The sequence below is a fragment of the Mobula hypostoma genome, chromosome 7 (assembly GCF_963921235.1).
Source record: "Mobula hypostoma chromosome 7, sMobHyp1.1, whole genome shotgun sequence".
NCBI lineage: Eukaryota > Metazoa > Chordata > Chondrichthyes > Myliobatiformes > Myliobatidae > Mobula > Mobula hypostoma.
In genome coordinates, this window is record NC_086103.1 from 149,784,077 (window position 1) to 149,805,670 (window position 21,594).

Consider the following 21,594-nt stretch of genomic DNA (forward strand, 5'->3'; position numbering starts at 1 on the left):
GGGCAGGTGGCAGACCAACTGCTGATGCCACTGATGCTAGCCCAGGCCAGCAAACATCTTAATTTTATGTGTATTCTCGTAACACTCTCTTCATTTGTCTACACTTACTCTGGTTGGATGCTGTTGGCCTTGTCCCACTGTCAGACTTTCAGCTCCAATCAGGTGTGGCAAGGCCTCAGTGCTGAGAAGGTCAAAAATGACACACTGCTTAGACTGTCTCTAAGAATGTTTTCATCAAAAGACAAAACTTCTAAAACAATGCAGAATGTTTGTTTCATGGAATCCTGATTAACCCTTTCCATACTGGAAGGAGCCATTCAGATCGATGGGTTTACTATACACTGTCAGGATAGATCTATAGAGTCTCTCAAAAGCAGAGGTGGAGGAGTATGCCTCCTGATTGACTCTTCTTGGTGCACAAATATATCAGTGCTGTCCCAATTCTGCTCACCAGACCTGAAATATTTGGCAGTAAAGTGTCATCCTCTTTACCTACCACAGGAGTTCTCTGGGGTCATTCTGGTAGCAGTTTACATTCCACCTCAGGCCAATGTCAAGCAGGGTTTAGATGATCTGAACAATGGGACCAACATGCACAAAACAGCGTATCCTAACGCCTTCACCATCATTTTGGGAAATTTTAAACAAGGCCAGCCTGAAATAAAATCACTAAGTGATTACTATCAACAGATCACTTGCAATATCAGAGGAAACAACACACTGGACCATTGTTACACCACCATCAAGAATGCCTACCTTGCTATTCCACGCCCTCACTTTGGGAAGTCTGATCACCTAGCTCTACTTCTACTCCCCGACTATAGGCAGAGACTGAAGACTGCAGCACCAGTAGTGAGGACCAAGAAGGTTTGGACAAGGGAAGCACAGGAGCGCCTACAGGATTGCTTTGAATCACTGGACTGGACTTGATTCAGGGATTCATCTTTGAATCTGGATGAATATACTGCAGTTGTTACTGACTTCATGAAAACCTAAGTGGATGAGTGTGTGCCTACAAAGACTTACTGTACATTCCCAAACCAAAAGCTGTGGATGAACCAGGAAGTACATCATCTGCTGAAGGCTAGGTCTGTGGCATTCAAGTCAGGTGACCCAGGCCTGTACCAGAAAACCAGGTATGATTTGCGGAGGGCTATTTCAAGGGCAAAGAGACAATTTCGAACAAGGTTGGAGGCGGTATCAGTTGCACAGCAACTCTGGCAGGGATTGCAAGACATTATTTCCTACAAAGCAAAACCCAATAGTATGAATGGCAACGATGCTTCACTACCAGATAACTCAATGCCTTTTATGCACACTTTGAAAGGGAGAACATAACTACAGCTGTGAAGATCTCTGCTGCACCTGATGACTCTGTGATCTCTGTCTCAGAGGCCGATGTAAGACTGTCTTTAAAGAGAGTGAACCCTCGCAAGGCAGAAGGTCCCGATGGAGTACCTGGTAAGGCTCTGAAGACCTGTGCCAACCAACCAGCGGGAGTATTCAACCTCTCACTGCTACGGGCAGAAGTTCCCACTTGCTTCAAAAAGGCAACAATTATACCAGTGCCAAATAAGAATAATGTCAGCTGCCTTAATGACTATCGCCTGGTAGCACTCACATCGACAGTGATGAAATGCTTTGAGATATTGGTCATGACTAGACTGAACTCCTGCCTCAACAAGGACCTGGACCCACTGCAGTTTGCCTATTGCCACATTAGGTCAACGGCAGATGTAATCTCAATGGCTCTCCACATGGCTTCAGACCACCTAGACAACACAAACACCTACATCAGGACGCTGTTCACCGACTATAGCTCAGCATTTAATACCATCATTCCCACAATCCTGATTGAGAAGTTGCAGAACCTGGGCCTCTGTACCTCCCTCCGCAATTGAATCTTCAACTTCCTAACCGGAAGACCATAGTCTATGTGGATTGGTGATAACATGTCCTCCTCGCTGACGATGAACACTGGCGCACCTCAGGGGTGTGTGCTTAGCCCACTGCACTACTCTCTGTATACACATGAGTGTGGCTAGGCATAGTTCAAATACCATCTACAAATTTTCTGACGACACAACCATTGTTGGTAGAATCTCAGGTGCTGACGAGAGGGCATACAGGAGTGAGATATGCCAACTAGTGGAAAGGTGCCGCAGCAACAACCTGGCACTCAACATCAGTAAGACGAAAGAGCTAACTGTGGACTTCAAGAAGGGTAAGACGAAGGAACAAACACCAATCGTCATAGAGGGATCAGAAGTGGAGAGAATGAGCAGCTTCAAGTTCCTGGGTGTCAAGATCTGAGGATCTAACCTGGTCCCAACATATCGATGTAGTCATAAAGAAGGCAAGACAGCGGCTATACTTTATTAGGAACTTGGAGATTTGGCATGTTAACAAATACACTCAAAAACTTCTATAGTTGTACTGTGGAGAGTATTCTGACAGGCTGCATCACTGTCTGGTAAGGAAGGGCTACTGCACAGGACCGAAAGAAGCTGCAGAAGGTTGCAAGTCTAGTCAGCTCCATTAGCCTACAAAGTACCCAGGATATCTTCAGGGAGCAGAGTCTCAGAAGGGCAGCATCCATTATTAAAGACCTCCAGCACCCAGGGCATGCCCTTTTCTCACTGTTACCATCAGGTAGGAGGTACAGAAGCCTGAAGGCACACACTCAGCGATTCAGGAACAGCTTCTTCCCCTCTGCCATCCGATTCCTGAATGGTCATTGAAGCTTTGGACACTACTTCACTTTTTAAAAAAATACAGTATTTCTGTTTTTGCACATTAAAAAAAATCTATTCAATATACATAATTGATTTACTGGTTTATTAACTATGTTTTATTTTATTTATTTTTTTTTTCTCTCTATGCCAGATTATGTATTGCATTGAACTGCTACTGCTAAGTTAACAAATTTCACGTCACATGCTGGTGATAAACCTGATTCTGATTCTAAAAAGGTTTTTAATACATATAAAAAACTAAGTGTCTCTGATATTCTTGATATACTCAATAACAAGGAAATTCAAATACACTTGCCTTAATTCCCACACCGGTTTCCATCGGCACAAGATCAAAAGCTAGCTTATCTTTCTGATTTTGAATGAAAGGATCATTAAAAGCTCGACCATGGAATCTTTTGAAGTTTATTATAGTGTTCTTGGCATTTGTGATTAGCTGCAAAGTGAAAAGAAAAAACAGAAGTCTTACTAATTAATACTGGGTTACATGTTCAGATAAAGAAGAAAATCCACTTGTTAGATTAGGTCCAGTTTGAAAATAGAAAGCTTCTGCAAGTAGGCAGAATATGCAGAAAATAATAGATCTTTCCTTTCATCTTTATGGAACCTAAAATGAAGTGGATTGAATTCAGCACTACCATCTCAGAGAACTGTATGATTCTCATCTTACTCTGAAGACAGCAGTGGTACTCAGCACATAAAATACAGAACAGCACAACACAGGAACCAGGCTCACTGGCATTCTCCTTCGGCTCCTCCCACTTCCATCAAACGAAAGGTGCAGCCATGGCACTTGCATGGATTCCAGCAATGCCTGCCTTTTTTTGGCTACATGGAACAGTCTATGTTCCAAGCCATCACTGGTATCACTTCCTAACTTGTCCTATGCTACATTGACCACTGCTTCCTGCACCCATGTGGAGCTCACTGATTTAATCAACTTTGCCTAACTTCCACCCTGCCTTCAAATTTACCTGGTCCATTTCCGACATCTCCCTCCCCTTTCTCGATCTCTCTGTCTATCTCTAGAGACAATTTACCTACTGATGTCTTTCATAAACATACCAACTCTTACAGCTACCTGCCTCTTCCCAACCTGTTACTTGCAAAAAAAAAGCCTTTTCTCAATTCCTTCGTCTCTACCGTATCCGTATTCAAGATGAGGCCTTTCATTCCAGAACTAATCCTGGTGGATTAGACTCCATATCCTTACAATTGATACACAATTTTCCAAATAATTGCATAACCAATGTTTTATACAGTTGTATCATGATTTTGTATTCAACAGCCTGGCTGATGACAGTAAAGCCATAAACTTTATTTACCACCCTGTCTACTTATGTTGCCACTTTCAAGGAACTATGAACTTGAACTCCATTATGTCTTTGTACAACAATGATCCTAAGGGTCCTGCTGTTACTACACATTTACCACTTATAGTTGATCTTGCAAAGTGCAACATTTCGGACTTCTCCAGATTAAACTCCATCTGCCATTTCTCTGCCCACATTTCCGAATGGTCTATATCCTGCTGAATCCTTTGAGAACCATCCTTGTTATTTACAACTCCACCAATTGTTGTGTTCTCTGTAAACTTACTAATCATCCTACCTCCATTTTAATCCAAATTATTCATATTACAAGCAGAGGTCCCAGCATTGATTTTTGTGGAACATCACTGGTCTCTTACCTCCAGTTGGAACATCATGCCTCACCACCACCCTGTCTTCTATGGCTAAGCCATCTTTGAATCCAATCTACCAATTCTCCATAGATGCCACATGCCATAATATTGAGGATCTGTCTACAAGGGAACTGAAGACTTTAGCAAAGTCCATGTATACAATACCCACTTATCTCTTTTCATTAATCACCTTCCTCAAAATGTCAATCAAATTTGTAAGACAGCAATTGATAGATTTCAGTGAGGACATCTTAATGTCCTAAAATCCCTATTAAGCATCAATTCTTAAGAACAACTGACTCAAACATACCATCTTTGTTGGACTCAAAATCAAAATCAACACATCAACAGTGAAATAACAGGCAATAGCTTATAGGAATGTTCGTTTGTACAGTTCTACAAGGTAAGAGAGGGGCATATAACATTAATGCAGAAGTAAAATAAGTATTGTGAACTGAATTACATGTTCCAGCTACTCTGCATACATTTAGTGGCCACTGGCTCACAAGCAACTGTAATGTAAACCACTGCCAACACATTTTTCATCCCGCATAACTTGTGCAACAAGTTGTAGATGTATGTAATCATTGTCATTTCAAACATCGCAGCACAACTAACTTTTAAAAAAATGAAAGAGCAAGCTGCTTTGAGTCAAATCTTGCAGCAAAAGAAGGTCAAGTTTAGTATTTGGAATGATTACCTCCATACACTACAATAAGCATCCTTAAATCAAACCAGTTGCAACAGAGGATCAGCTCAAATCAAACAGTTTGAAGATTTTACTTTCAAATCTCACCTTTGGTTAGATACAAGAACACTGTGTTACGTACCCCGTAACTGGGTTGCCAAACCAGCAGAAATGGATCACTCAGTTGGAGTCTGGAGTACTAGAACTAAGAAAGTTTTATTAAAGAAACAAGCAACACAGTAATCGAAAGGATAATAAATGCAACAGTTCAACAATGATAACCACACATGTGCACAGAATTAAGATAACAGCATCAATCAAACTCTATCGTTGTCTAGGGGTAAATGAACAAATTTAAAAGTGACTCAAAGTTCAGTCCAGTTTAGTAGTTCAGTTCGCAGTAATCGTTGCCCTGGCGATGGACAACGTGGTGGGGGGGAGAGAGAGATACAACGGGAACAACTGATCATTCAGAATGGCTTCACTCACAGACCGGCGAGATGGCTCACAAGCAGCTTTTGGGCGGGTCCTTGGTGATGTCACCTGAGGTCACCGACTGTGACCCCTCCTCCAGATGCGGTCGATCCTCTGCAGTGAACCCGGCACCCAGGCAAGGGCGGACACACACCGGGTTCCCGCTGATCGTACCTTTCCACCCTGGTCATTGTCTGGTACTTCTCACCCACTCATGAGAGGCGCACCGCTTCCAGGGTCTCGTTACCTCGGGTGTTGTGTGTGTGCCTTAGCGAACCTGTCCCTTTTTATCCCCCTGCTGGGGTATCGCCTGTCCATCACTTCAAACAGTTCAAGGTTCAAAGAGGGGAGCCGCTCCAGACAGCTCTCTCTCCCACGTCCCTTCATTACACATCTCCAGACGCTGCTCCATTGTTCCTTATCTCTCCTTCCCCTGAGGGCAGGTGGCAGACCACTTGCTGATGTCACTGATGCTAACCCAGGCCAGCAAACATCTTAATTTTATGTGTATTCTCGTCACACTTCCCCTCTTTAAGGATTTTTACTGGGAGGTAAAAATTACAAACATGAATACGTTATTTGATACATACACAAATATACATCTTTATCAACTATTTGGCTAACACAGTAAGTTTGAAGCTGTCAACACCTTGACAGACAGTCATCACATTTTCTGTTCCTTTTACACGTGTTATTAATTATCCCTTAGACCAGGCTCCACCTCAGCAAACTTCATAGTGGCCAAAAACACTGATGAATTTCGATCAATGTAACCTCTCATTTGGCTTTTTCCCGGACCACAATAACAAGGGTCGTCCCATTCCGACTCAGTTTTCTCTCGCAAGGGCTTAGTAGGAGGGGGGCGGGTATTGACCGCAGAGTTATTGCAAAACTTCCTGCAGTATCCCACCATCTCCAAGAGCCTTCTGAGGACCCTCTTGTCTGTCGGGGTTGGGAGGTCAGCGATAGCCTGCACTGTAGCTTGCATCGCTGCCAGCTGCCCCTGTGTCACCACAATTCCCAGGTAAGTGACCTTCGTGTGGCCGAATTCATTTTTTTCAATGTTCACTATCAAGCTGGCTTCAGACAGCCGTATTAAATTGCCAATACACACCACTGTGTTCATCAGCCCTTTAGTCACTGAATTACTCATTATATATGCGTGTTCTTTACTGGGCTGCCCTATTGTAACAGACATCAACCAACGTCCCAGTTCTTTGCATTTCCTCGGGACAATCAAACACACAGGTGCGAGTCGTTTAATTACTTCTGCTAAAGATTCGCTTTGTTCGGGGATTAAGGGAGAGACCTTATCAGTAGACCTGGCCAAAACAATAGCCTTCTCCCATCTGATCGATCCCATCCTAATCTTTTCAAAATGGTTTTTTCCTCTTATCAGGGGGCCCCTAGTTTCATTGATTTCCACGCTAACACCGACTAGGTTTGTTAGCATATCAAAAGCCGGTGACCGTCTCAGTTCGCGTCGGTCATGATCAATAACATTCTTCCCCCTGGGCAGCCGGTAAATCTCTTTCATGATTCCACCAACTGTTTCCTCCAGCACCGCAAAATATCCACCGGGGGGTATCTCGTGGGCCATGTTAAAAACCTCATCCCCATAACTCTTTTGCACCACCCCCCACTCCTCATCTGCAGATACTGTACTTGATTTCCCTTTCTTCCTTAGCACTTCCTCATCCGCACAATAGCCTACTAGTTCCCTTGTTAAAGCTGTGTCAGAGAGAGCTGTCTCTGCAAAAACCATCAGCCCCTCGCCTCGCTCCTGCGTCTGCACAAATTCTTTCCTGGCTACTGCTACGTCCGTCCCAGCTCCCTCACTACCTCTTATCTCACTACACCCTGTCTCATACAAGGTTGGCAGAAATGTTTCAGCTAAATTCACTATCGCGGGCTCGTGATGAACCTGTGAGTCCATGGATGGGGCCTCAATGCTGGCAGGCTGACCTGTCAATCTCACGACTGGGAACACGATTCCTCCGGCGATGTCATTACCGAGCAAGACTTCCACGTCTTTCATCGGTAATTCGGACCTCACCCCGATCGTGACTAGTCCAGAGACCAGGTTGCTCTGTAAGTGTATCTGGTGCAAAGGGACTGACTCTGTCCCGTCCCCAACACCTTTGACCTCTACCTCCCCAGTCTGGGTCTCTGAGCTAAACTCTAATACACTCTTCAGTATTAGTGACTGACACGCTCCCGTGTCTCTCCAGATCCGCACTGGAACTGGTTTTAACCTCTCCTTCACTGACACCAGCCCGGCCGAGATAAACCTTTCGCACCCTTCCTGGACTTTTTCAGACCTGTCCTTCCCTAGCGGTTCGCTTAACAGCTCAATACAGCCATTCAAAATTTCCGCTTTTCCTTTCCCCGTCTCCTTCCTTGGGGCAAAGCACCTGGACGCAAAGTGTCCGACTTTCCCACAATTATAACAGACGACCCCAGGAGACTTCCTACCAGACTGCTCCCGGTCTACCTTATCCTTTTCACTAGTCCCCGGCTTACTTTCTGACTTTTCCGGCGGACTCTCCCCGCCGTCCTGACTACCCTTCTGGTAGCCTTTACTCGGGGCAAACTTCATTTTATGCGTCAACGCATACTCATCTGCTAACTTAGCAGTTGCGGCTATCATGGCTGCCTCTTTCTCATCGAGGTAGGGTCTCATACCCTCAGGGACACAACCTTTAAACTGCTCAATCAGGATCAGTTGTAGCAGTCTGTCATGATCCCCCTCTACCCCCTTCGAGGCGCACCAACACTCACAATATGTCTGCATCTCACGGGCAAACTCCAAATACGTGCGGTCCCACTGTTTCCTCGCATTCCGGAACCTCTGCCGGTATGCCTCCGGGACCAACTCATAAATCCTGAGGATGGCCTCTTTCACCACCTCATACTTCTGGGCATCTTCCGCGGATAAAGCGGAGTAAGCTTGTTGGGCTTTCCCTTTCAGTACACTCTACAAGTAACACAGCCCACTTATCCCTCGGCCATTCCTGACTTATAGCCACTTTTTGGAAGTGGAGAAAGTATCGATCCACGTCGGTATCGTCAAATGGGGGAACCAGCCTAACCTCCTGGGTCGCCCGGAACCCTCCACCTTGATTCGGCACGAGCCCCTGCTCGGTCCTTATCTTTAACTTCTCCAGCTCAAATTCCCTTTCCCTCTGTTTCTCCTCTCTCTCCAACTGTCTGTCCCTCACTTTCTCCTCTCTTTCTAACTGTCTGTCCCTCTCTTTCTCTTCTCTCTCCAACTGTCTTTCTCTCTCTTTCTCTTTCTCCCGCCTTTCTAACTGCTTCTCTTCGTGTTCTAACTGCCGTACCTGGAACTCGTGCTCGAGTCTCAGTTTTTCAAGCTGTACCTGTACTGCGTCTCCAGCAGGTTTTTCAATAGACACCACCCCCAGCTCACCTTGGGGAAACACACCTTTAGATACATAGTGCTCTACAATAGCTCTGTGTATCTCCTCTCTCCTCATTGTCGACTTCACCTTAGCAAGATTCAACCGTTTGGCCACAGCTATCAATTCCGATTTCCTGGCATCCTCTAATGCCTCCAAGGTCGGCGCCTTTATAACTTCCTCAGCCTCCATTTCTGCTGTTTGTCTTTTCTTTCTTTCGGGAATCTTAACCCAATCAATTTACTCTGTCCCAAATTTAGCGTTCAAAATCGCGGACGAGAACCCCACTTATGTTACGTACCCCGTAACTGGGTTGCCAAACCAGCAGAAATGGATCACTCAGTCGGAGTCTGGAGTACTAGAACTAAGAAAGTTTTATTAAAGAAACAAGCAACACAGTAATCGAAAGGATAATAAATGCAACAGTTCAACAATGATAACCACACATGTGCACAGAATTAAGATAACAGCATCAATCAAGCTCTATCGTTGTCTAGGGGTAAATGAACAAATTTAAAAGTGACTCAAAGTTCAGTCCAGTTTAGTAGTTCAGTTCGCAGTAATCGTTACCCTGGCGATGGACAACGTGCGGGGGGGAGAGAGAGATAGAACGGGAACAACTGATCATTCAGAACGGCTTCACTCACAGACCGGCGAGATGGCTCACAAGCAGCTTTTGGGCGGGTCCTTGGTGATGTCACCTGAGGTCACCGACTGTGACCCCTCCTCCAGATGCGGTCGATCCTCTGCAGTGAACCCGGCACCCAGGCAAGGGCGGACACACACCGGGTTCCCGCTGATCGTACCTTTCCACCCTGGTCGTTGTCTGGTACTTCTCACCCACTCGTGAGAGGCGCACCGCTTCCAGGGTCTCGTTACCTCGGGTGTCGTGTGTGTGCCTTAGCGAACCTGTCCCTTTTTATCCCCCTGCTGGGGTATCGCCTGTCCATCACTTCAAACAGTTCAAGGTTCAAAGAGGGGAGCCGCTCCAGACAGCTCTCTCTCCCCCGTTCCTTCATTACACATCTCCAGACGCTGCTCCATTGTTCCTTATCTCTCCTTCCCCTGAGGGCAGGTGGCAGACCACTTGCTGATGTCACTGATGCTAACCCAGGCCAGCAAACATCTTAATTTTATGTGTATTCTCGTCACAACTGGCAAACATAATCTCAAATCACAGAATACTAAAACTACAAATGTAAATGCAACTCTAAACTGTAAATTCAGTTTTCCCTTTTCCCACTCTACATCTTCATCTAGTTTTGTCTCAACAATTATACACTAAGAAATATTATCAAAAAGTTATAAAGTTAGATGAAAAAGATTACCTACAATTTAAGATGGCCCCAACCTTATCAGGGTAATGCAAATTACAACTATATACAAGATAAACAAAGTGATTCTAATTACACATAAGCAAACAATGGAAACCTTTCTGATGAAAATGTACACAACAGGAATTCTGCAGGTGCTGGAAATTCAAGCAACACACGTCAAAGTTGCTGGTGAACGCAGCAGGCCAGGCAGCATCTCTAGGAAGAGGTACAGTCGACGTTTCAGGCCGAGACCCTTCGTCAGGACTAACTAAAGGAAGAGTTAGTAAGAGATTTGAAAGTGGGAGGGGGAGGGGGAGATCCAAAATGATAGGAGAAGACATGAGGGGGAGGGATGGAGCCAAGAGCTGGACAGGTGATAGGCAAAGGGGATATGAGAGGATCATGGGACAGGAGGCCCAGGGAGAAAGACAAGGTGGGGGGAACCTAGAGGTTTGGCAAGGGGTATAGTCAGAGGGACAGAGGGAGAAAAAGGAGAGTGAGAGAAAGAATGTGTGTGTAAAGATAAATAACGGATGGGGTACGAGGGGGAGGTGGAGCATTAGCGGAAGTTAGAGAAGTCGATGTTCATGCCATAAGGTTGGAGGCTACCCAGACAGAATATAAGGTGTTGTTCCTCCAGCCTGAGTGTAGCTTCATCTTTACAGTAGAGGAGGCCGTGGATAGACATACAGTAGAGGAGGCTGTGGATATACAGTAGAGGAGGCTCTGCTCTCAAACGCATCTCCCCCATTTCACGCACATCTGCTGTCACTCCATCCTCCCACCACCCCACTAGGAATAGGGTTCCCCTGGTCCTCACCTACCACTCCACCAGCCTCCGGGTCCAACATATTATTCTCCGTAACTTCCGCCACCTTCAACGGGATCCCACCACTAAGCACATCTTTCCCTCCCCCCCGCCGCCGCTTTCCGCAGGGATCGCTCCTTACCCGACTCCCTTGTCCATTCGTCCCCTCCATCCCTCCCCACTGATCTCCCTCCTGGCACTTATCCTTGTAAGCAGAACAAGTGCTATACAGGCCCTTACCCTTCCTCCCTTACCACCGTTCAGGGCCCCAGACAGTCCTTCCAGGTGAGGCGACACTTCACCTGTGAGTCAGCTGGGGTGATATACTGCATCCGGTGCTCCCGATGTGGCCTTCTATACATTGGCGAGACCCAACGCAGACTGGGAGACCGCTTTGCTGAACACCTACGCTCTGTCCGCCACAGAAAGCAGGATCTCCCAGTGGCCACACATTTTAATTCCACATCCCATTCCCATTCTGACATGTCTATCCACGGCCTCCTCTACTGTAAAGATGAAGCCACACTCAGGTTGGAGGAACGACACCTTATATTCCATCTGGGTAGCCTCCAACCTGATGGCATGAACATTGACTTCTCTAACTTCTGCTAATGCCCCACCTCCCCCTCGTACCCCATCCGTTATTTATTTTTACACACACATTCTTTCTCTCACTCTCCTTTTTCTCCCTCTGTCCCTCTGACTATACCACTTGCCCATCCTCTAGGTTTCCCCCACTCCCTTGTCTTTCTCCCTGGGCCTCCTGTCCCATGATCCTCTCATATCCCCTTTGCCAATCACCTGTCCAGCTCTTGGCTCCATCCCTCCCCCTCCTGTCTTCTCCTATCATTTTGGATCGCCCCCTCCCCCTCCCACTTTCAAATCTCTTACTAACTCTTCCTTCAGTTAGACCTGACGAAGGGTCTCGGCCTGAAACGTCGACTGTACCTCTCCCTAGAGATGCTGCCTGGCCTGCTGCGTTCACCAGCAACTTTGATGTGTGTTGATGAGCATGTGCTCAGTTCTACAAGGTGAGAAAGGGGCATAAAATGAAGTGCCAAAATGCTAATGCAGAAGTAAAGTTTGGAACATGAGATAAAAGAAAATCATACCTGACTTTTAGCTGCATTTCCAACCATCCTGTTCTTATAGCCAAAGGATACAACTGAGCTGGGTGGTGAAAACAAAACAATAGTTTGTTATACAACTCTAGCTAAAATACAAATGAAGTACTTAATTAGCAATGAATGTACAATTTCATGCTCCCATACGCACTGTTCTCAGGGAAGAGAAGAATAATTTGCCCCATGTTCAACATGAGAATCAGATTTAGTATCACTGACATATGTTGTGAAATTTGTTAACTTTGCGACAGCAATACAACACAATAGGTGATAATATAAAAAGAACTGAATTACAGTGAATATATATTTTTGCGTTGGCGCGTGGCCAAGTGGTTAAGGCGTCAGTCTAGTGATCTGAAGGTGTCTAGTTCGAGCCTCAGCTGATGCAGCGTGTTGTGTCCTTGAGCAAGGCACTTAACCACACATAGCTCTGTGACGACACTGGTGCCAAGCTGTATTGGCCCTAGTGCCCTTCCCTTGGACAACATCAGTGGCGTGGAGAGGGGAGATTTGCAGCATGGTCAACTGCCGGTCTTCCATACAACCTTGCCCAGGCCTGCGCCCTGGAAACTTTCCAAGGCACAAATCCATGGTCTCACGAGACTAACGGATGCCTATATTAAACAGTTAAATTAAACAAATAGTTCAAAACAGAAATAAAAAAAATAGGGAGGTAATGTTCATTTAGGAATCAGATGGCAGAGAGGAAGAAGCTGTTTCTGAATCATTGAGTATGTGTCTTCAGGCTTCTGTGCTTCCTTCCTGATGGTAACAATGAGAAGAGGGCATGTGCTGGTTGGTGGGGGTCCTTAATGATGGATGTCACCTTTTTGAGGCACCGCTCCTTGAAAGTGTCTTGGATACTATGGAGACTACTGCCCATGATGGAGCTGACTAATTTTACAACTCCCTGCAGCTTACTTCCATCCTGTGCAGTAGCCCCCTCCTGTTTTATTGATTATTACAGAATGTCTCTCTGGTGCATCCCATTCCCCACCGTCTCCTTTCCCCTTTTCTAAATCACGATTTCCCTTTCCCTGCCCCCTTCCCACTCTCAGTCCACAATAGAGACCCAAATCAGTATCAGGGTTATCATTTTTATTTCTGGGGCAGCAGTGCAAAGCAATACATAAAATTACTACAGTACTACGCAAACAGCTTAGCTATATACATGTGTCTAAGACTTTTGTACAATGCTGTGCATTTTTAATTTCTTTGAAAAATATTACAATAAATTTTCCAATGAAGCTAGTAAGTTTCAGTCAGGGTACTAGCAAGTTTCAAGGGATTACAGGAAACAGCACCTTATAAGCTGCTTTGTTCTTGAATGTTTTTGCAGCGCATTCATCCATGCATGAACTGTTTACCATTGTATTCATGACCTATGCATTATGAATAAAGTTTTGGTAAGTCAGAAAGCAAATTATAAACCATCAGATGCCCAGTTTTAATTTGCTCATTGGCCTCAGGATTAGTGACCCTTCGAGTTGAGTTTCTGGTCAATGCTGATACACCCAGGAATGACAGATGTTTTAGCCATAGTACTGCTACTACATGTCTGGAGTAGAAGATCAGGCTCTCTTGATGTTCATTGCTTCTCATATGAATGACATGAGCATTATAGTCATACTGTATGCAGATTTGAAGATTGATAGCACTTAAACAATTGGGGATCCTTAAAATGCTTACTTGCAGGTTGAGTCAATAGTAAGGAAAGTAAATGCCATGTTCATTTCCAGAGTACTAAAATATAAAAGCAAGGGATGTAATATTGTGAGTTGATAAGGCATTGATCAGACCAGATTTGAAGTATTGTGAGGAGTTTCAGGCCACATATCTAAGAAACAATGTGCTGGCATTAGAGAGGGTCCAGAGGAGGTTTACAAATGAAAGAGTTAAGGAGGAACATTTGATCTACGCCTGGAGTTTAGAAGAATGAGGAGGAATAAGGACATGAGAAGGCCTTGGTGAGTAGGATTAAAGAATAACCCCTACAAAGTTCCGTACGTACATGAAGTACAAGATAATGACCAGAGTGAGGGTGGGACTGCTCAGGGATCAAGGGGGAATACATGTGCCTGTAGGTGCTTAATGAATACTTTCTTTAGCATTCACAGTTGCAGTTGTGCAAGTCATTAGTGAGCCCACACAGAGTACAGTGTATAATTTTGATCAGCCTGTTACAGCAAATCTGTGGTTAAACTGAAAAGAGTGCAGCAAAGGTTTCAGGTTGTTTTTAGGATTAAAGGGCCCGAATTATATGTAGAACTTAGCAAGGCCAAGTCTTTATTCCCTAGAACACAGAAAAATGAAGGACAACTTTATACAAGTACTTAGAATTCTGAAAGACACAGATAAGGTGAATGGCAACTACATTTTCTTCAGCCTAGGGAATTCAAAATAATAGTGCATAGGTTTAGGGCAAAAGGAGAAAGATTTAAGGTCTTGAGGAACAAATTTTTCATCTAGAGGGTGGCAAGCATAGTTCCCTCTAAGCTGTGTGCATGCACACATGTTTTTCAACCAGCGCACTAAGGAAAGTAATGTGCGCACAAAAGGTTAGTTACCTAAAATAATGTAGTAATGAATAATTATACTTATTGAAAATAATCTTTTAGCTAACTGTTTCTGTTAACTAGTTACTTGGTTTTTCAAATACCACAATGCATGTCACTAATTTATGTCACCTCGCCTTTCCTGTTCTGGTTTGTACAGCTGCATCACGGCGGCAGCCATGTTTGGCAGACAGTGTTCATATTGTAAAGTTTACAAAGATCTGTTTCAAATCCTGTAGATAACTTACTAAGTTTTTATTGAAAAAAGTATTGATTCACTGTCAAATTCAAAAGTAGTGAAGGGTGTGAAGTGCAAAAGAACTGCAAATTTGTTAAAGTTGAATGGCTTAACAAAATAGTAGAAACTGCGACACCGAAAGCTCATGAGGTCATGAATGTTCCGCTACCAGAAATATTTATGTATGATTCAGAAACCGGAGTTATCTGTATGTATCATCGTGATGTGGAAGTTGCTGGAGAATTTGCTGGTGGAAGGAAGTGGGATGATATTTGGAAACTTGACTTTTTGAAGCGTCATTTGGCAAGTAAATCGCATTTGAACGGTGTGCAAAAGCTCAGGCAACAGAAACCGTCATTACCCGTTACAGGAGTGCTACGCATATTACGGTTGAGTGCAGAGAGCAAAAGTGATCAAACCCAGAGGAGATCAAAGTTGAGGTACAAGAACGGTCAGTTTTTGATTTCTCCGCAATTGCAGATTGTGACTTCACATTTGGCCATGATCAAGTTAATGCCTTACGTCTAAAATATCACGATTTTCTAGCTGAAAATACTGTAATAGTTAGACAGTTTAATGACTTCAAATTTTCCGTGCAAGATAAAATTAAATCCAAACTGATTTCAAACTGTGCTCAAATGGTGGCATTTGTACTTCAAAATGAACAGTTTTGCGACCTTGCACAGTTGATGGACATTGGGGGAACCTTTCTTGCGTCTAGTGCAGACTGTGAGCGAGGTTTTAGCCTAATGAAGCAACTCAAAAACAAACTGAGACACCGTTTAGGTGAATGTCATTTGGATATGTTAATAAGAATCAAAAGCTATCAATTGGATGGAAGTCCTAATAGTCTAGATAGAATTTACAAAGAATGGGTAAATGTCAGACAGGAGAGAGAAAAAAATAACTGAGTGACAAACATGTATGTTACTTTGTTGTTATTCTGTGCAGTTTTATGTCAAGTATTTTGTAAACCTACATAAACTGTGCCATTTGTGCATTCAGTGCGCACATACTTTTGTCAGAGGAAAAAAATTTGCACAACATAAGATTTTTGCACACACTGACTACTGAAAATTAGAGGGAACATTGGTGGCAAGTATACAGAATGAGCTGCCAGAGAAAGCTGTGTGGCGGATTTACTAGTATTATTTGAGAAGCACTTGGACAGGTACATTCAGGGCTGGAGGCTGAAGACATGTCGACTAAATGCAGGAAATAAGGGACTAGCTGAATGGATGTGGTCGGTATGGACTAAAGTACTTCAGCATCTAATTTAGCCGTACATGTTCACTCAGTTTACCATTTTAAGTACCCATACTTAATGAAGTGGCCACCATGTGTATGTCCATAGTCTTCTGGTACTGTAGCCTAACAAATTCAAGGTTTGATGTGCTGTGCATTGAAAGATGCTCTTCTGCACAGTTCTGTTATAATGTGTGGTTATTTGAGTTACTGTAACCTTTGAACCAGTCTGACCATTCTCCTTAGATCTCTCTCAAGTTGTTTTACCCACAGAGCTGCCACTCACTGGATTTTTTGGGATTTTCTTTTGCACCATTCTCTCTCAAATCTGAGACTGTTGTGCATGAAAATCCCACCGGATCACCAGTTTCTGAGAAACTCAAACAATCTTGAATGTCATCAACAGATATTCTACAGTCAAAGTCTCCCCCCATTCTGATGTTTGGTCTAAACAACAACTTAATCTCTTGGGCATGATTGCATGCTTTTATGCATTGACTTGCTGCCACATGATTGGCTGATTAGATATTTACATAAAGGGGTGACTCACGGGTTGGTGGAGGGGGGAGCGCCTTGCACATTCTTTGGTAGAGACGCATCTCCACCCCGTCACCCACCTTATACAAATAACCCTTTCATTCCTGGGATCATTCTTATATATCTCCTCTGGAACTTCTCCAGTGCCAGCACATACTTTCTTTAGCCATCTTTCACTTTCAACATTCCTACTCTCCTCTCTCCCTCACCTGCCTACCACCCCCCTCACCTGGATCCACCTGCCAGCTCTTCCTCTTCCCCATCAGTCCACCTTTTTCTGCCCCCTTCCTATCCAGTCCTGAAGAAGGGTCTCAGCCCAAAACGTCGACTGTTTATTCATTTCCACAGATGCTGCCTGATCAGCTGAGTTCCTCCAGCATTTTGAGAGTGTTGCTTTATACTAGCTCTCTCCCTTCTTTCCTTCCTGTCCAGATGAAGGGTGTTGACCACAAACATCAACTATATTTTCCTCCACAGATGCTGCCTGGTCCACCAAGTTCCTCCTAGTCCTTAGTGACTTGCTTCAGATCTCCAGCATCTGGAATCAAGTTATTTTACACAGAGTGGTTGGTGCCCGGAATGCACTCCTGAGGTGGTGGTAGAGACAGATGTGGTAGAGACTTTTAAGTGACGGTTAAATAGGCACAGGGTTACTTCTCTAGCAAGGGAGGTGTAGGGTGCTCCTCCCCTCCACTGGACTGCCGGTCACCCTTAGGTAGGCCGTGGCACCTGCCTAGAACCACCCCCCCCCCCGATCAGGGTCGCGTGGCACCGTGGGAGCGGGTGGTGAACGGTCGTGTGAGCGGCTGGTGCATGTCTTGGGTCCTGGTTGTGTGACCATTGATGCCAAGTGGACAGTCTCTGAAGAGTATTGCTAGTGGCTGGGGCTCACCTGTCTTGTGAGGACGCTGCCCAGGGGAGGGCGGTGGCAGGCCTCCTCTATGGAGGACTTTGCCGGGAACAATTATGGATATGGGACTGTGATCTCCCACATCATACCACATGACACATAAAGATGATAATGATGAGACAGGCTCATGAATGTGAGGAAAATGGAACCATGTGGAACTTGTGTCCACAGAAGTGATTAGTTTAGATGGCCAGTTGATGACTAATTTAATTGGTCTGGAACAACATTTTGGGCCGAAAGGCCTGTTCCTGTGCTGTTTTGTGTTCTATGTTCGCAATGGAATATCTGGGAAACAGGAAGCTGCTCGAGAGAATGCCACTACATGTCCAAATTGATCTCTGCTGGCCGTCCCGCCATTGGTGTTCATGGCAGCAAGTTAGGTCGTCCATCTCTGGTGGTGTTCAGGGCTTCCTTCTTCATGTCAGTAGCTTTCTCTCGGTTTTCAGTACTGTCAGTCTTGCAAGTCCTGAGACTCAGGAATACCATCGCACTCTGATGTAGAAGGATGCTTCATTGCTGTTTCTATAACAATTTTTTTTGACTAATCAGAGTTGTTAGCCCTGAGCTGAGCCCTTGAACCTGGAGGACCAGTGGACCACTCTTAGTCTAGCCTCCACCCTTTGACCTGTTTGGCATGGGTGACCCTATCAAGAGCCAAAGCATAGAGCCCTGACTCCAGCCAACATAGTTCTCCGGGTCATTGAGGCACTCAAGCCTCCAAACCCTACCATAAGGCCGTGGTCCTCTTAGAAGAATAAAGTTGATGGTAGGAGGCAAATACGACAGGGGCATTCAAACGACTCTTGGATAGGCACAGGAATGTGAGGGAAATGGAAGGCTATGGACATTGTGTAGGCAGAAAGGATTAGTTTAGTTGGCCGTTTGATTAATAATTTAGTTGGTGTGGCACAACATTTATTAGATTAGATTATGAGGACATGCAGTCCTCTTTTATTGTCATTTAGTAATGCATGCATTAAGAAATGATACAATGTTCCTCCAGAATGATAGCACCGAAACACAAGACAAACCAGGACTAAAAAAACTGACAGAAACCACATAATTATAACATATAGTTACAATAGTAATGAAGAACAGACCATGGGCACGGTTAAAAAATGTCTCAAAGCTTCTCGAAAGTCCCATCATCTCATCTCACACAGACAGTTGAAGGGAGAAACTCTCCCTGCCATGAGCTTCCAGCACCGCAAACTTGCCGACGCAGCACCCTGGAAGCACCCGACCACAGCCGACTCTTGAGTCCGTCCGAAAACTTCGAGCCTCTGACCAGCCCTCCGACACCGAGCACTGAGCACCTTCTCTGCCGAGTGCTTCGACCCCGGCTCCGGCAACAGGCAAAGCCGAGGATTTGGGGCCTTCCCTCCGGAGGTTATAGATTGCACAATAGCAGCAGCAGCGAAGCAGGCATTTCAGAAGTTTCTCCAGATGTTCCTCCATGCTGCTCACGTCTGCCTCCATCAAATCAGGATTGTGCATGGCTCCTACTTAACAAATATGATATCATTTTGGAGCAGCCGCGCGCACTGTGTCGCGCTGCCATCTTCTCCTCCCCTCCTCCAAAGGGCCCATTTCTGTGTCCTATGTTCAAAGTGGAAGATCTGGGAAATGGAAGCTGGTTGAAAGAATGTCACTATATAACCAAGTTGATGGTGGGAGGCAAGTGTGATGGGGGCATTCAGGTGGCTCTTAAATAGGCAAAGGAATGTGGGGGAAATGGAGGGATATGCACATTGTGTAGGCAGAGGGGAGTGTATAGTTGGCCATTTGATTACTAATTTAATTGGTTCAGCACAATATTGTGGGCCAAAGGGCCTGTTCGTGTGCTGTAGCAGAACCTCTTGTGTTAACTATAAACAGGCAGGTGTACCTAATAAAATGGCCACAGTGTATATTTCGGTCTAATTTTAGCATGTTTTAAAAAATAATTATAAATTGTGTAATTTGTTTCCAGTGTGCCATCTAAGAATTATTGAATATGATTTGCTATCTGAGCACCAGCGATCTAAATTACTTGGTGCTCACTAACAGTGGCGTAGAGATGACTGTAGTTGTGAGCTTCAAGCCAGTGGTAGGCACTATCACAATGCCAGGACACAAGGAATTCTGCAGATGCTGTAAATCTGGAGCGACACACACAAAATACTGGAGGAACTCAGTAAGGGTTCAGAAGCCAGTACAAGAAGGTGGCGAAGAGGTACAGCATTATTAGCCGACAGGTGATAGTGAGGAGGAATGCGGGTGAGCGAGTAGGCGGGGGTGGGAGGCGGAGGGGAATGATAGAAGCTACCACATCCTAGGTGGAAGAGGGAAAGGGCTGTAAGTAGAAGGACTCTGATAGAACCATGGGATAGAGGGGGAGCAGTGAGAAAGAACTTCATTGATCTCCCGTCGAAGAAAGAAGGAAAACTTTATTTCCTTCCATTGATGGTGCCTGACCCGCTGACTTTCTCCAGCACCGTGTTACTGCCAGAATGTTGCCAATCACAAATTCTAGGTCACGTTAAAAACAGATTCCGCACAATGACACTGCCTGCATTACTTCTTGCTGAGTATATATCTGCACTTCTACATTGTGTCCCGCCTGAGTGGCCGAGAGAGCGATGCCTAAAGCGTTGTTTTCTGTACACCATCATCAACGGCCACCTAGATGCCTAAATATTAGCAAGACGCTAATAATACATTTTTGAACAATGTAAAATGTCAAAGACTCTTCTTGAAAGTTAAACATTTTCAAGTCCTGAAATCCTGAATACAATATCCATGACTAATATTTATTAGAAGCACATTATCACAGATTAAACCTCCTTTAAACCTTTATTAAAGTAAACAACTTCGATCATTCATGCTAGTACCATCAAATATCTGTAACACTAATGTATTGATTACTTAAATCGCTAATTACTTTTGGATTTTAAACTGATCGGGCCCCATCTACGATGACAGCATCATCATTTGTTCCACATAACTTTTAGAAGGAATGAAATGCATATTCACTCGACAATTAATTCAGGATGTGAGAACAGATCTATCAGAAACCGGTGCATTTGATTGGAGCAACATCTCCCAGATGTTCGTTGATTTCTATCGACCACATTCTCGAAGTTTCTAGTATATTCTTGATGCATTTAAGCCACGAATTAAGTGAAAATTTAATTCTAATAAGGGTCGATGTTCTAACAGGGAGCTTTCGTTGACTCAGATTAAGTAACCATTTAAGACATGAGAGGGCTTTCAAAATCCCTCTGCATCATTTTAAACTTCAAGACCTTCCAGTGAACTTCCGAAACGTTGGTAGGGGAACACATTAAAACGACATAAAATGCGGACTAAATAAAAATATTTCACTGAATTGAACATAATATTATAAATAAAAATAACCGGAGTACATTGTGTAAATCTGTCCGCACCATGAACCAATTTTAAAGAGATGGCTTAACATTCCAGCACACCTTCGCAAAGTTATTTTGCTTGATTTCCCTTAATTACTTAAAACTACATGTATTAATGCGTTACTTACGGGGTACATCTGTCGCTGTACTCATTGGCAATAGTCTCGATGCCCCCGGCTCTGGCGATGGCGATGTAGCAATTTTGCATTCCAATATCAAACCCGACGACAGACATTTTTATTTACTGTCCCTGCCGAGTAACAAAAAAAACCTTATGCATCGACTACCAACAGCACAACTCGCTGTTGCTTCTCAAACACGCCAGCGTTGCTATGCGGGCTCCTGTAGTTTATATATGCTCGGAAGAAACTTCCAGAAACTGTCACTACCCCTCGCTCGGATCGCCTGCCTACTTGGTCCGCATGCTCCAGAC

General features: G+C 44.5%; 1 protein-coding gene across 3 annotated transcripts in view; it reads right to left on the reverse strand.

Moving 5' to 3' along the window:
* The window catches only part of LOC134349653 (heat shock protein 105 kDa-like), a 93,771-nt gene that overhangs the window by 56,130 nt on the left and 16,047 nt on the right, over positions 1 to 21,594 (reverse strand). The window contains exons 1-4 of one of the 3 annotated variants that reach the window (XM_063054278.1): positions 21,290 to 21,328; positions 12,255 to 12,312; positions 5,234 to 5,330; positions 3,052 to 3,189 (exon numbers count right to left, since the gene is read on the reverse strand). In XM_063054278.1, the coding sequence (XP_062910348.1) occupies positions 3,052 to 3,075 (24 nt within the window). In that variant the 5' untranslated portion in view covers positions 3,076 to 3,189; positions 5,234 to 5,330; positions 12,255 to 12,312; positions 21,290 to 21,328. Of the gene's footprint in view, positions 1 to 3,051; positions 3,190 to 5,233; positions 5,331 to 12,254; positions 12,313 to 21,289; positions 21,566 to 21,594 lie in introns of those variants that run through there. The other 2 variants (XM_063054276.1, XM_063054277.1) reach the window with 2 other exon arrangements.